The 16141-nt window shown below is 33.3% G+C and overlaps 1 protein-coding gene across 5 annotated transcripts in view; it reads left to right on the top strand.

Moving 5' to 3' along the window:
• The window catches only part of LOC126916309 (cell adhesion molecule Dscam2), a 307369-nt gene that overhangs the window by 234266 nt on the left and 56962 nt on the right, over nt 1-16141 (top strand). For all 5 annotated transcript variants that reach the window (XM_050721989.1, XM_050721988.1, XM_050721987.1 and 2 more), the window contains exon 4: nt 7247-7433. In XM_050721989.1, coding sequence (XP_050577946.1) covers nt 7247-7433 — 187 coding nt within the window. The remainder of the gene's footprint in view (nt 1-7246; nt 7434-16141) is intronic.

The following is a 16141-nucleotide window of genomic DNA, read 5'->3' as shown; positions in this document are numbered from 1 at the left end:
AAGTGTCTCTAGAGTCTTAAACTCGCAATCTCCATCCTCTTCCAGGAAAATAGAATGCGCCAAATTCCTTTTGGCAGAGCTGACTGAGCGCTGTCCAACGAAGAATTAACCTCGTTGATATTGAGTTAATTTTGTCCAACGAAGATTCAACTACTTTCACATTGCTAACGTCCAGGAAAACATTGCCCTCAGGAAGTTGGTGCGGGACAGAGGTCACTTGAGTTAGGGAAAGCGTAAGTCCAAGGTAGCGTGCGTAAGCTTCGACACTCCGAGAGTTTACGTGAAATGCTATTGAGGTTCCAAACGAAACTTTGACTATCCCATTAATTCTTCAAATTAAAGTTCCGGCTATAAAGAAAATTACGTGTACGAAAATGCGTATAGAAACATAAACTCAGAAATAGCAGCAAAGTCGCGTACGGATCGTACATCCTGTTTAAACTAATTACCAACGCCGTAACATTTCTTATTTTATAAACTTTATTTTATCCGCCGCTGTATATCGCGTGGGAAAAATATACAAATGTTATTATAATTCGAGTACAGAGTTTCGCAGATGGCATTGAAAACTTATCTACGGTGGAATATACGCCGGTTTGTAAGCAGCCAGGATTTTTGCCATTCTCGTTCAAGCGCCGCCGGTTTCATGCGTTCGTGAAACTAATTGTACCGAAAGCGATGCATGTGTTGTTAACAACAGCCAATGGCGGTAACAGTGTACACCAGCTATAGATTTCATGCTTCAAATCCTACATGGCTGAACAAAGCTCGACATACCGACGTCTACGTTAATTTATATGGCTGCCAGTACAATAACTCGATCAATTTATTCATTACAGCGAATGCATTATCGCTGATTTATTGGCTCATGCCTGTTTTAAATGCGCGCCAATCGAAAGGCGATTTCGATCCTCCTAGACATTGTTGATGTACGATTCCGGTGAAATAATAATTCGACATCGATGATAGTTATCGATACAGAATTATTTATTTTCAGAGTTTATGCACTGTTTAAGAATCGATTGAATTACGTAGATATTTTTACGAATATTTCATTACAGTCCTATGCTTGTCAGATTGAAGTTTGAAAATTTATGTGTAATGCTAATTATCGTATAGGATGATTCGGAAGTTATTATAAAACTACGGATCACTGTACTGTAGTTTTATATATTTTAACTATTATACAGTTAATTAAAGAAACGGAATCTCTGCAGAGATTTGTTTCACTCGCTAAACGTTATACGCAATAAGTAGCATAGTAAAACATAAAGATTCCCAGTCTCGTTATTATATCATAAAAATTATAAAAATAGTTGATCGTAACGTTGCACAGAGATTTATTTCGTCACTTCAAGTTCTGGTTTCTTTGGATTTTTTATTCCGCCAAGAAACTTCAATTATTATTATTATTATACCATTTTCGTTGATTAAAATTCGTTTAGTCGTTATTGCACGAAGCTTTCGTTCTCTAAAACAATTCTTCGCCATAATTATAACGTTTATTGTTCATATCGTTTGTTTCAATTTTCCTTTCGTTAAGATTTCGAATATTTCGTATAAACTTCTCTGAAGTTTTGATCTAATTCGTTCAACATTTTTTTAATGAGATGTAGATCATTCCGGGACGTCACGTTCTTTTTGCAAATGCAAAATTTTATTCACTTAATCGTTTCCCTGGAAACTTGTTGCAATTATCTCTCCATGTATAAAACCAGGCTCTATTTTATAAACAACATTATACGATTGTTCATTTTATATCTGAAATTAAGTTCCCACGTACACGTTACCTTTTAAACGTGCCATCATACCCTCACGCTGTAAAATACAAGCAATTCTTGGGGGAGAAACGAGCTCGTAAAAAGAAGAGCGCAACAGGAAGGAAGGAAATAGAACAGAAAGAAATTCTATTATTTGAATTCTACGGCGAGCAGAGGTTCGTTTAATCGGTGTGATTTCGCGCGTATTTCGAGCGAATTGAGGGTGGGAGTTTGAGGTGGTCGAGGAATCGGTTTCGATCGATGGAAGGAAGAACGAAAGACGATCGATCCTCGTTAACGGGCGTCGCACGAGCGGAAATAATTCATCGGATGAATTATTTCAGTCGGCCCTCGGTCCGTGTCACGGCTTAAAATACGTTTTGACGCTCGGCGTCTCAGCGCCCCGACGCCAGATGAAATTTGCATCTCTCGTTAGATTCTGTTAACCTACGACGCTCCCCATAGCCTGGAAATTGAAATTCCATTTCAAATACGAGCTTTCCCTGGATCCTGGCAACCCGTGTTGCACAAAGTACTTTTGTGTTACGATTACCTTTTTACATTTTAAAATGTCACATCGACCGGTGCTTGTTCGTGTCTCAATCGTGTTTTTATCGGTACGAAAAATATTACAGAATATATAGCGAGAAAAATATTTTGGATCTGCTTCTGGAAGAAGTGGAGCGGAGCGTTCGAAACGGAGATAAAAAATGCATATAACGTGCAGTTCTCCTGAAACTTGATATGAAGGGATCCGATCGTCAGTAAAAGTCTGTTTGTCAAATCTTTGTTGGTATTTTTCTTACTCGCTGGCTTGGTTGAAATATCTTCGATATTTATTTCTTTTTCTAACCATACAAGGTGGTGGTTAAGTAAGTAACCCCAATATCGGGAATAATCTTGCCATTTTTTTGCAACTGTCATATAGAAATCATTTATCCTCTTTTCCATTTCGTGCTGGCGTTTAGTAAAGAACAGAGGTTTTGTGTAACTTTTAAAATTTTCTTCAAATAAGCTTTGTCAGAAATCCATTCTTCAGCCAAGTCGTCATTGCTAATTGATTTAACTAAAATGGTAAAGAACGTCCGATGTAACAATTTGTAGCAGAAAAAAATTGTATAGCAATGTGATACGGTACCTTCTTGACACAAAACAATCAAAATTACAGGATTGTTTAAGTCGTTTTTTTTTTCTTCAAATTGCTCTTTAAAGGAAGAAATTAATATTAGTATCTTTGCTCAAATTTTATATGTTTAAGATATAACAAACACTATATTTGGCAAGAATGTATAATATAATGAATGTGTGAGCAAATTTTCAAGTAATTAGATTTTGTTGTATAAGCGATTTTATTAACCCTGTATCGATTTTTGAGAAAATTATTATTCCAATTTATATTACTTATAGACTGATGAGTAGTATCAGGGAATAATAAAATCAGAACCGAACAATGATTTTTGTCCATTACATACCACGACATACTAAGGAAAACACCATTGAAACTCGAAAAACCACAGATACAGTGATGGATAAGAGAAAGTTTCAAAATTGATACACTATGAATTTTGTTTATTGCGTGTATTTACAAAATTAAAGTGACCTTTATACTAAAAAATGTTTTTCATTTTAATAATGGTCATCTATACTGTGGTATATACAATATCGCAATTATTCACTGTTCTTTACACAGAATTTATTCACTTTATACGCAATGTGTAAAATTATGGTGTCTTTTTATATCTCTTAATATTATGCAAAGAAAAAAGTTGATGAAAATTAAAGGATTAAAGCGATAGCTGTAATATTTAAATTGCGTTTCTGGAAAGAAATTGAAAGGTACAGATAGAAGATTCGACAATTGTATATTCGAAAGCGCAAAAATTTATTACTACGGTAGACTTTGAATAAATTAAATTATTAACGAATTTTGAATAAATTAAAATATTGGAATTTTACTTCAATTTTGTAATGGATAGCTTTAGATTAAGCGGGCTTTAACTAAAATTTTGTTCCAGCAAATGAAGTTCAGATAAGTGGAGTTCTACAATACTATAGTTCGTTTAATTTCTGAAGCTGACTATATATTACATTGAGTATGTAAATTAACATTACTTAATAAATATATTATATTAAATATACTATACGGTATACACCAATATTTTCGTATAGAAACATTCTTCACTATCTTAACGTCTAGAGTTACATTTCATAAATGTCATCCGTTTTTTTAAACACCTTGTAGAAACAGAGATATATCAAAGAATTTCAAGTTTTGTATGCCAAAGGAAATCTTACTTCTTCCCTTCCTTCCTTTCTTCCTTTTCTTATAATAATTCTCATACGATAATAATTATTATTATCAAATATATATAATATCGTACATCTTCTCCGAAAAGCTTGCCGGCAAAAAGCTCATACTACGTGCTAATGATATCAAGTAAGTAAAAAAATCGTTCAAAAATTTCCGAAAAAGTTGTTCCTTTTCATAATCCTCGTTATACAGTTATACAATCGCAGACAGTCGCAAATATATTCATTACAATTCCTGGAACAGGAGGAATATTCGAAAAAAGATACAAATTTCTCTTAATAATAATTCTTCAACAAAGCATTCTGGGACATAATTTTACATAAATTTTTTTTATCTACCTCATTAACACGTACTATAAGTTTTGTCCCGACATTTCGGGGCACCTGTATATGTAAAAAAAGTTATGTACAAACAATGTACATAATCTGTATATAATATTTAATTATTATCATTCACCAATACAGAACTCGAAAAATATCAAATCGTTGCGTTTCATAAAGAAGTCTCGCTCGTGAATGTCGCGGCTACGCGTGCGAAAATTCCTTATCTTCGTCCATTGCTGCAAACACGGCGGGAAAACGTTTTCACGGCTGCCTGCTTGCCGTGGTAAAAACGCTGCCCTTTGCGTTTTCCCGTGTTGCCTGTTGGCATTGGGTTGCCGAATCTCTGCACGATGCTGAGGATCGCGAAAACTGGACGATGCTTCATCCAGCAAATTGAACAACCAGGTTAACTCTCACGAGATAAAAATTTCCTTTTGATTAATAACTTTTAATCCCCTATAAGAGAATAGAGATTGATACGTATCGATTAATAGCTTAGCGTTTATATCTTTTGTGTAATTGGAAATGTTACTCTATATTCGTTAATTTTGTTTGATTTATATTTTTGAATGCCTTGCAAGGAATTAGAAATCGATCAACAGCTTGATATTCGTATAAACTTTTGTGAAACTTATGCAAATATATTAAGATATTATCAAGTAAATATATTTAAGATATTGAAAAATCAAGTATCGTTAAACGTATGACAGAAAAGGATAATTGACAGTAAAGTAAAATGGAGCCGAAATTCTTCGATATATATTTAAGGAAATAACTGGAACTCTCGCAAACTAAAAAAGAAACGCGTGAAAACGTGGCAGTTATTGATCGCAACATCCATAACATCCATATTTAAATGCTGAAACCGAGTCTCTATTTTCGGCGAGTGGATAAAATAGCCTGTCTGTGTGTAGAAACGTCAGTGTTCCGTCGAAATCAATGAAAGATATCTTCTTCTAGAACTCTGTTTTAAACTGTATCTTTGTCGATCAAATCCACTTATCTGAACGCGAGTTCCAACTGTGTAAACGAAAAATAATAACTAGTGGGTGAAGTACTATTACAGAAATTCCAGTTATATAAACTGTTTGTCTCCCGACATGTTCAGATAAGTGGAGTTCTAGCGTAAATATAGATCCAATAAGAATCCTTTATTTACCCGTGTACCACAAATGGCGCACAAGATGCGAAAGAATGCATCTAGGGTACATAGAAGCTATCGTACACGGGCCAATGAAGGGGAAATGATTCGATCATAAATCGAGACGGCCCAGTTTCCGGGAAACGGTTTTTAATCCTTTGGATTTCGAATTAAATATTTTAGCAAGCCGATGATGCGGTCACTCGGTTCCCAGGCCGTTTAATCTCAAGCTGTCCGATAGTATAGTGTCAAATCGATATGGAATGTAGGTCGAATTCGGCTTACCAGAATTGATTTCTCCGGTTTCTGAATTATCCCTCCATAGACTGTCCATTTGTCTATCTTTGTCCGTTTGTTTTAATCCGTTGCTCTGATATGTAAATATCCATCGCCTGACATTGAGATATTAGAAGATTAATCGACTGTTCTTGTTAACCAATCATTAGAAACTGGAGAAGAAATTTCTATGGCTCAAGTTATCTGTAACTTTTTGAAAAAGTGATTTATTATACACTCTGTTGTTTTCCTTTGCTGTTCCAAAAAAAAAGAAGAAAATTGGTAATTAATTTATTTTTAGTTATTTATTATTTGCTAGCTTGCTTTGCGATACTTTCAGGTATATTGCCATATATGGATGTTTATTTGTTAAATATTTTTTCTCATATATGTTATGCCCTGATTCTTCTTTAAAAATTGCTGAATTTTGCTTCAAGAAATAATGGGATAGATTCTTTATTTTTCTCATTGAAATCTAATAACTTTTATAAAAGAAATATTAAAATATTCGTAAATAGAGTAACATTATATTTAATTTAGGACACGATATATTAAGACAAATGCAAATTCTTCTTTCATCCTTGTTCCTGATAACACCCTCAAAAAACGTTGTGTCTTGACTCGACTCGACTCAATATACTGAAATGTATATGTATCTACATATGTCTTATGTATACGGTGGAACTTGATTTATATGAACGAAATTTCAGTAGTGCCAGATTAGATAGGCTTTAGCCGTGTTCCTATTACCTGAACTATCAAGGGTCCATCTACTCATATGAACATCTAACAATAAGATGTAAACAGTAGGGACTCGCGTTATGTAAGAGCAAATGTTTCATGGAATACTCTTATATGAACATGAACATTCCAATTAACTGAACGAAAGATCATAGGTGATATGGGGAAACAGATGGACTCTTCTTATATAAGCTACCTGATTATATGAACAATCTTATCCCCGCCAGATTCACATAAACGTAGTTCCACTATATTTAAGAATTACTTCCTTATACTCATCCCTTAAACTGCAAAAGTGGGTATTTCATGCTCGGATTATTTCGACCGAGTTGAACTTCTCGCAAGGGAGTAGCCTTGAAGTAGAAAATCTTCGTCCCTTCGTCCGACTAAAAAAATTTGCTTGACAAAAGTTTTACGGTAGCCTTAATTTAGAACGTTTGAAGATATTATATGATTTTTTTAACAAGTTGTTATCTACTGAAAAATGCATCGGACGTAAAAGACCCACGTTTACGGTTCGAGGCTACCGTAAGAACGTTTACAGTCTGAGGATTGTTTGTACGTATTTTTACTTGCACACGAAACTGTTGCACAATCGAATTTGTCGATCGCGAAAAGCAAACGAAATATCTATATTATTTGCGAATGTAGGAACTCCATTAACGTATCCGTCTATCTTTACTCTGTTCTTCAGCTTGCATTCTGGAACTCGTGGTTGGTCAGCAAGGTCCGGTGTTCGTTCTCGAGCCACCAAGTACTCTGGTCTTTTCCAATACCACAGGCTCACAGCTAAGCTGTTCCGCTCATGGGAGCCCAACGCCGCACGTCACCTGGATAACTAGTCCGGATCAGAGATCGGTCACCGCAGTTCCTGGACTAAGGTGAGCTAATTAACATAAGTACAAAGTACTTATAACTATACTTCAACCATTTTATTAGGTTCGTAGGTTCTCAGTAGGTTTGAAAGTTCATACCAATTTCTGAGGGTTTCCCGTTACGATGGAAAAATTCTGTTTCGTAAAATCTATTTCGTAAAATTCGCAATTAAATACATATGCTCACGAAAGTACGTAGAACACTTACAGACACCTTTTGTGAATTAATTACACGTATTATACGGAACATTTTAAAGTTTCATTAGCACTGCTATGAAACTCGATCGTCATGATTACATTGGCAAAGTTTGAAACAAATCTGACAATATATATAGAAATTACAGGATAATTCACTGAAATAAAAATGTAAAAATAGTATTAAATGTACTAAATATAATTGGCAAAGATTACAAAAATATTTAAACAATCAATTATCCATATCCATATACGATATCCATTAAATTGTGTTAATGAACTGTGATATTCTGTGACACTGTATTTAACGCTTATTATAGTTTAATATATAGTTTAATATATGTATAGTAAAATAGCTATTCGTGCTAGATACTAGTTTTTTACTAAATACATCTTTGCAATAAATATCTTGTAATTTCTACATACAATTTCAAATTAGATTCAGATTCAACCAATATAATCATGACAGTAATATAATCATTACAGTGCTAATGAAGTTTCCAAACGTTCTATACAATATGTACAATATAAACATAAATGTTTTCTGTGGTAAAGATGTGGATAAGATAATAATTTGTAAACTAATAACACCTGTTGACTAAATAATATCAATAATAAATCAAAATCAATCAATAAATAAATAATAATAAATAATAAATAAATCAATAATAATGTAATAAATAATACCTGTCTATATACAATAAACTAATTATTGTCGACATAACAATATATTACTACTCCTACTAACCTTCAGACGATTAAATTAAAATTTTGGAGAATTATCACTATAGTGGACCTTCTTCATTGCAGGTGATAACCATTTTAGGTGATAAACTTATAATTAAATACAAAAATTACACAATTACAAACGCACAAATACAACTTAGTTGAATATACGAGTAAATTAACGAACAATCAACAACGCAACAATATTCTATATGTGCGATTTGTATAGAGATTTTGCTGAGAAACGTTCATGAAGAAAATAGGTTTTCATCGACGCGGCATAGCTTCTGATAATAGCGTTTCCACTATCGCTGGCCTGTTATAAGATCCGCATTTTCGGCTGAAAATTCACGATTTGTAAGAGTGCTCGACGCGATAGAAAGGGTCTAAGCGGATTAGAGTGCCGGGATTTAGAAGTTGCGAGCTGCTGTAAATTGCGGGAGTTTCGAACGCGGTGGAATTACGGTGTGCCGTGAAAAAATACAGCTGCAACGACGGCACAAAACATAATTAGGAAGTTCAACTACTGATATCAGGCGGGGGAAAATAATCAAAAGGAACTTCTTCGTTTGCTCTTCGCGGTTTTCTCGTTTGTTGTACTTTACAGACTTGTTTAATATCGTTTATCGAAAATAGTTGAGGCACTGTACGAACATAGTTTCACCATGAAAAATTTGAAGAACGTGAGAAGCTAAATTTTACTGTCAACGTTATGATCTAAAATATCGTTTTATTATTTCAGAATATTTAAGGTATATTTTTAAAATATAAAATAATATCCGAGAGTTTTAGAGTATTATTCGATGTTGAAAATAAGGCTTGAGATGATCCAAATGTCCTAAAATATCGTTTTACTGTTTTCAATTGTTGAAAATATTATCTCCGTATGTTTTAAAGCGATATTAAAATAAGGTGGTTGAAATGTGATTGAAATGAAATTATTTTTAGTTCTCAATTATTTAACGTATTACTTCTGTGTAATCTCAAATATTATTCACGTATAATTATTTCATTTTCGAAACAAAGAATAAGATAATTCGAGCGTGATAAAATTTTACAGTGAAAGAACTCCTTTGTTCTGTGTAATTTAATTCAAAATTGTTATTATTTTCTGTATAGTACGCTACATCAAACGCGATATTAATCAATCTATTTAATTAATTATCGTACTGTTATACTTATTTGCACCAACAAACAACGTATTCCATTTACCAAATCAAGCATTGTTCTATTATACTTGTCTGATCATGTGTCATCCTATTATACTTGTTCAATTACATTACGGTTATGCACTAATTATCTAATTAGATATACAGCGATACCCTCCAAAACTCATAGTTCTCTGTTCTAGAACCATTCGTTAATTAAACATTAATAATATCATATTTCAAGGTAAGTTTAGTGTTCTATTAATCTGAAAATTCTACTGTAAATGCTTTTGTTGTGTAGGCACATGAACTTGAACAGTTTTCCGGACTATATTCCAAGATAAAACGCGTGCAAATCGCGTGAGGTTAATATTATTGGAAGTTTGATGCCACACGTCCGGCAATATCGTAAACGTGGCACCTGGGCAAGCCATTTCCTCTCGGTAATTGAAATGTTCCTTATCCAATGGTCGTCCAGTAAGTTTGTCCGCAAGCAGACGTCCCACAGGAAAGCGTAGCCTCCCGCTCGACCTCGTTTCGATAACACCCTTATCGCACATTAATGAACTTTTAACCAACGAGTGATCTTATAAGTGAAAAAAAAAAAGAAACGGATTATCTTTCAAGAAGTTCCTAGAATTCTAATCATGATATACCCAATAGAGTTAGGTCTGTAACTCAGTTCCGTTTTTCTTAATCCTTTATTTAATTGCGATTTGATCATTTTGTTTTTCTAACTTTCTTTAATTAGGATATCTAACTTCTTCGTTTTCGAATTCTACTTTCTTCGGTAACCTCAAGTTTCACGTATCGTGAATTAATTTTTAAATAAGTCAAATATTTGAAATTCTGATTTTCCTGTAACAGATAACTGGAAAATCTATATCCAAATTCTAATTTCAGAATCTGCAGTTTTAATACCGGATTTTCCTACTTCTTTTCATTAATGTTTCAATGCCACTAATTCCATAGCATTTTCTTATTCTTATTTGTTGGTTTGCAATAGCAATTTTATCACTCACACCTTATTTTCAAATTATATAATAACCTTAACTTTCTGTCTCATACGATGTAACTTTGGAAGCTCTCGTTCTTCAACCTAATTGTAGGATACGCTGTCCTGTACAAAAATATCTTCGAATTCCAGAAGAATCAATAAACCTCTCTTGTAAAAAACACAATTCAAAAGCATACTTAAGACATAATATATAAAATACTTCAAATGTTTGAAGTATCTTAAAACACTTTCGCTTTATTCGCTGATTCTTCAACCTGAAATATTCCATTGAAGACTACTCAGCTTGCAAAAACCATCTTTTGTTCCTCGTCAAGGCTACGCGATCTAATTGTCCCTGAAGCCTGACAGAAACCTTTACTTTCGCCTTTCTCATACTCCAGACGCATCGATCAGAAGCAAATCAGAGCCAAAACAGAAACAGATATAGACTTGAACCAGTCGAACATTCAGCAGTCGAAACTTTGTATCAGATGGAAGCCGCAAGAGAAGCTGGAAGAATTCAAAGCAAAAGCAACCCCTTTCGACTTCGGATTCGACATTCATCCGCGAAACATTCCTCTTTGCTGTTCGATTCTCGGTTTTCAGTAATTCAGACGTCGAGCTTTCTGTTCATTTTGCATCCGACGAAAATTCACTGCCGGCGGTGTTGGCGTTTCGATACACGTCGATCGATTAAAGACGCGAGAGGAAACAGCTGGAGGCTGTTTTTCGTTTGCAGAAGATAAAGCAACCGGAGGAGGAATTGCTGGAATAAATGTAACGACGCGCACGCGAAAGAGGATGCAGGGATGGAAATGATGAAGATGAAAGGTGAAAAAGGGAGGGCGGAATGAATAAAATAGTGAGACGAAGAATTGATAAATTGGAATTAAACTGGTAGTGAAAGATTGGGGGATAAAAATGAGAGGCGAAGGGATAATGGTGGAAATATTTGTCAGAGATTACGAAATAAATAAAATATGTGTCTTTTATAAACTAATCGTTCGATAAACATTTGATATTGAAATTGCAGTACGTTAGATATAAATAAAATACATTTAGAGAAAGTAAAAACGAAATTGAAGGAAATAAATGAAGTAAGTGAAGGAAAATATAAAAGTCTTTTACGGTAAAAGGTTCAAGTTTAAACAAACAAGCAGTTTGAAAATTTTGATAAATGAGATAAATATAGATAAATAAACGTAGAATACCTTACGAGGAATGGTATTTGAATCATTCAAACGTAAATTCAATTTTGAAATTATGTGGGAAGCGTTAATGAAAATATAACACACAGATAAATATTTAATGAAAACGAATTTTCGTACCATTGAAATATAAATTGCACTTAAAATGATGCAGTAAATTCTACGCTGTTTTTCGCAGTTGTGTTGATAAAAGAAGCACCCTCTTCTTGAATATTCCAGTTCTTCGAATGGTAAAGGAAATTGAAGGAAAGATTGAAAATAAGGTATAATTGAAACATAATGATGAATAGACGAGAAACAATTAAAGAGAAAGTCAAAGAGATTGTACAACGTACAGTATAAAAGTAACGTAATGTGGATCGTCGATAAAAGGTAGAAACTGAAAATGTCAAAGGAAATGTTACATAATAAATAATAAAAGAATATAAAGAGTATCCACAGAAAAGGAAAGAAACATAAATATGAATACACGAGAAACAAATAACACGAGTGATGTGGAAACATGAAATCAAGAACTAAAGCCAGTGCAGCATAAAGGAATAACACCTATAAAATCATTCATACAAAAGTAACGTGAACAACGAGCTACCTGGAAACTGGAAACAGGTTTCTGCCATTTCGGAACAGTTTTCGCTCGAATAACCCCTTTCTTTGCTATATTTTTTCGTTTTGTTTCCCTTTTTTCTTCATTTACCTCGAAATTTTGATAGTATTAGATGTTGTTTTCTCTGTTTTAGAATTTAAATTTTCTCCTACGTAGCTTATTATTGAAATTGTCAATATTGATATTTGCAAAAATTTACTGTCATAGTGTACTACTATTTGCTAGAATATAAATGTCATGGTTATCCAACAAAATTATAGTATTTACTAAAAATATTACAATTCAGAAATTCTTTTTTTATTTTTCTTGAATAATAACAAATGAGCGATTTTTTTATTAAATACTCTCAACGCTCAAAGAATATCAGTTGAGTAATAAAAGAAGGCAAGTCTTTTCAATACCAAATACTTGAATTGTTAGTAATTTTCTATTTCCATCTTTTCTACTATTTCTAATAACTTTTCGTCTCAACAAATTCGTTTTTATTTTGTGCCTGGTTCCTTGAAATAATGTACGTCTCTTAATCGCGTCATTCTTCTAGCGAACCGAAAATGTTGCATTTTCTGGCTCTCATATTTTCATTCGTATGTTATTATTTTGGAATTTCGTAAATCCTACGAAATTATCTGGAACAAATATGATTCGTGAAATGGCTTGTGACAAATGAAGGATCGACATCATCAGATAATTATATTTCAACATTTTACAATAGTCAGCAGGATGTATGATCAAGAGTCAGTTAGCTCGAAATGGGACATTCGCGTTCGCAGGCGGAGCTTGGAAAATCTGTTGATGACACTCGACACGCGGAAAAAGTGTGGATGACAAGCGTGTGCTAGTTGCGCTGTGCGATATGCTGCGTACAAGTGGAGGATATAAGCAAATGTTCATCCGCTTAATATATTCTTCAACACTTTCTGAAATTGCACGTATGCAACGATTTTCACATCCGATTCAACATTTCATTCCACTATCATTTATATATTTGAAGGGTTGATGAGAAAAAAGGGAAATATCATGTCATGAATTTAACAAATTTTCGAGTTTAACAGTTTCTCGTATATCCCAGTGTTGCTGTATTAATTTGAATTAAAATTTGCTAAGTTCTAAAGCAATTGAAAGACATTGAGATATGCAACATATTTTTGTTCTTTTACAATTTATCCTTTTATGTATATATTACTTAAAATTATAGATAGAATGCAGAATAAAAAAATGAAATGTTTTATTTTAATATAATATTTATTGAATTATATCTAATATTATATTTAGAAATAAATGTTTGTTTTCTAAGAAATGCTAAAACTTGACATTCCCCATTGATTTGTAGAAAGTTTGATTCTCGAATAATAATTGAAATTAGATTATTACTAGAATTATTAGATATTAGCGTAGATACTATATACTAGGTTATTAAATTATATATTAGTACACCACATTGAGACTGAAACATGAAACTTTCTCATTTCTGATCCCCGTTTGTAGTTCCATAAATGATCCGATCCACTTGAATAAATTTGTCTCGCGTGTGACGTTATTTGCCTTCGACGCAACCCGTTTACGAGCAGGTAGATATTTGTATAGTTAACTATATCAACAGAGCATATATAGCATCATAGAGAGATAATGTTAATCCTGCCATAGCATCTTATATATTAATACAACCTCCACTAATAACACATTTAATTAGGATTAATTACACAATATATACGTATGTAGTTATAAAATCACGTAACTTTTACCTCGCAAAACATTTAACCCGTATATTACTATCATAATGCACTGGCATTGAATTCCAAAAATTCATATCTAAAAATATATCAAACTGTTATTCTCTTTTATATCTTACAGACATGTTATTATTTCCATAAACAATAAAGAACTATCAAGATCAAACTATCGCAAAACGGTGCATAATCGAATAATAAAATAGAGTTATCAGTGGAGAACATTATCTGTACGATAAGTAGAATTGGGCTGTACATGGTCAAACAAGTAAAATAGAGTTCTACAGAATGCTGCAGTAGAATAGGTCAGTAAATAGAGTCATTCTACTATCCTCCAATATGCAGTAAACATAATACAGGTAGAACACTAACCTTCTCTGAGTAGAAAATCGATCAGAGTAGATAATAGCCGATCAATAGAATTTGTTAAACAAATTTAAAGCGAAACTGGTCAGAAGATTAAAACAAACGATCGAGTTCAATAGCATACGGTTGCATTAAACTAGACAAGTAGAATAGGTGTAAATATTGTCCGACACAATATCTAATCAGACAACGGCAACAGTAACGTGTTTTATCAAACAACTGTTACCCGATTGTGTAAGTAATCAGTACAAGTAGGTTACGTAAGCGATTAAGTAGTATGGTTCGGTGTGTAGTTAAACAAGTAGTATAGCCGAAAGCTTTGTCAGCCGGCTATCATAACCTGGAACGTAACCGCATTGTACGGGCGTACACGAACGCGTGTAATTACGCAGTGAATACAGAACGGTTTCTAATAACGCAGGTAGCATAAGACAACGTATACTCGGACATCTAACAAGAAACAATATTATCTTTAACGTGTTGAGAAAAATTGTGTTAAACACAAATTGTGAATAACGTGTTGAGAAGAATCAACGCAACACTCTAAATAGTACCATTTAATTCGTTATAATTTAATCTGAAACACACTCTATTCAATGCAACATTATAATTTCTCTCGTTTTGAGAAAAATTATTTTCCTATTTTAGGAGTATCTTGTTTGTAGCATAGTAAATGAAGGTATTTGTTATGTTGATACTTTGGAGTAATATTTTGCATCTTAATATATTACAATTTTTACAATATTCCAATCTTTAAGAATTGAATGTTGAAAGGATCTATTTTGAGAGCATTATATTTGCAGCGTAAAAAATGAAGGTCCTCGCTGTGACTAGATTTTGGAATAATTTCATGCATCATACTGCATTATGTTACAATTTTTACGATGCATCGGTATTTAAAAATTGCTTGAAACGTTTCATTATGAAGATATTATACGTATATCATAAAGAATGAAGATTTTTGCTGTACAAAGGAAAATTTCGTTTCACACGAAGAGAAGAATTTCGATGCATAGAGGAGTTTCCAATTTTGGAATTTTCTAATTTTTCAACTCTTAAAAATCGGAAGATTTCATTGTGGCGATATCATATTTATACTGAAAACGAAAGACATATTTGTTATAATTCTAGTTTGCCATAATATTTTCGAAGATTATCAAATATTTTACCGAAGATAGATCTTCGTAATAATAGTAATCAAAGTGTAATATGCGAATATCTAACTAAATATCCCCGTCAATCCAAATTAATTTCAATTTTGAAATCCTGAATTCCTTCAAAGAACTGAAAAGCTTCGTGATGATCCCACGTGTGACGAGACGAACAGAAACTAGCTGCTAGTTTGACCTCTCGAAGAATCGATATCCCGACACAGTTAGACCTTTTTGGCCATTTTTAGCTATGCTATTATGACGCGAATCCTGAATGTTTCATCTCGTTTGCGGTTAACTCGATTCGTTGATCGACCTACGAAACGTTTTCTATTGCCGCTCGAAAGAGACTCGGCTTTTATGTTATGCACATACATTAGCGACAATTTATCGCTTACGGGAAGAACATTCGTTTATATGGACGTGCGCGCTTTTCACGATGCGTCTGCAGAACGACTTTTTCGTTACTGGAAGAAGAAGAAATTAAAATTTTAATCGACGCGAGCGCGATTTGTGCACATGCTTAGCGAGTCTTGACAAAATGTCTCTAAATGGAACAGATTAGAAGGGAACATAGGGTCAGAGGGGAATA

This window comes from Bombus affinis, chromosome 5 (genome assembly GCF_024516045.1).
Source record: "Bombus affinis isolate iyBomAffi1 chromosome 5, iyBomAffi1.2, whole genome shotgun sequence".
NCBI classification, from domain to species: Eukaryota; Metazoa; Arthropoda; class Insecta; order Hymenoptera; family Apidae; genus Bombus; species Bombus affinis.
Note: the sequence above shows the minus strand (reverse complement) of the source record. Positions and strands in the feature narration are given on the sequence as shown.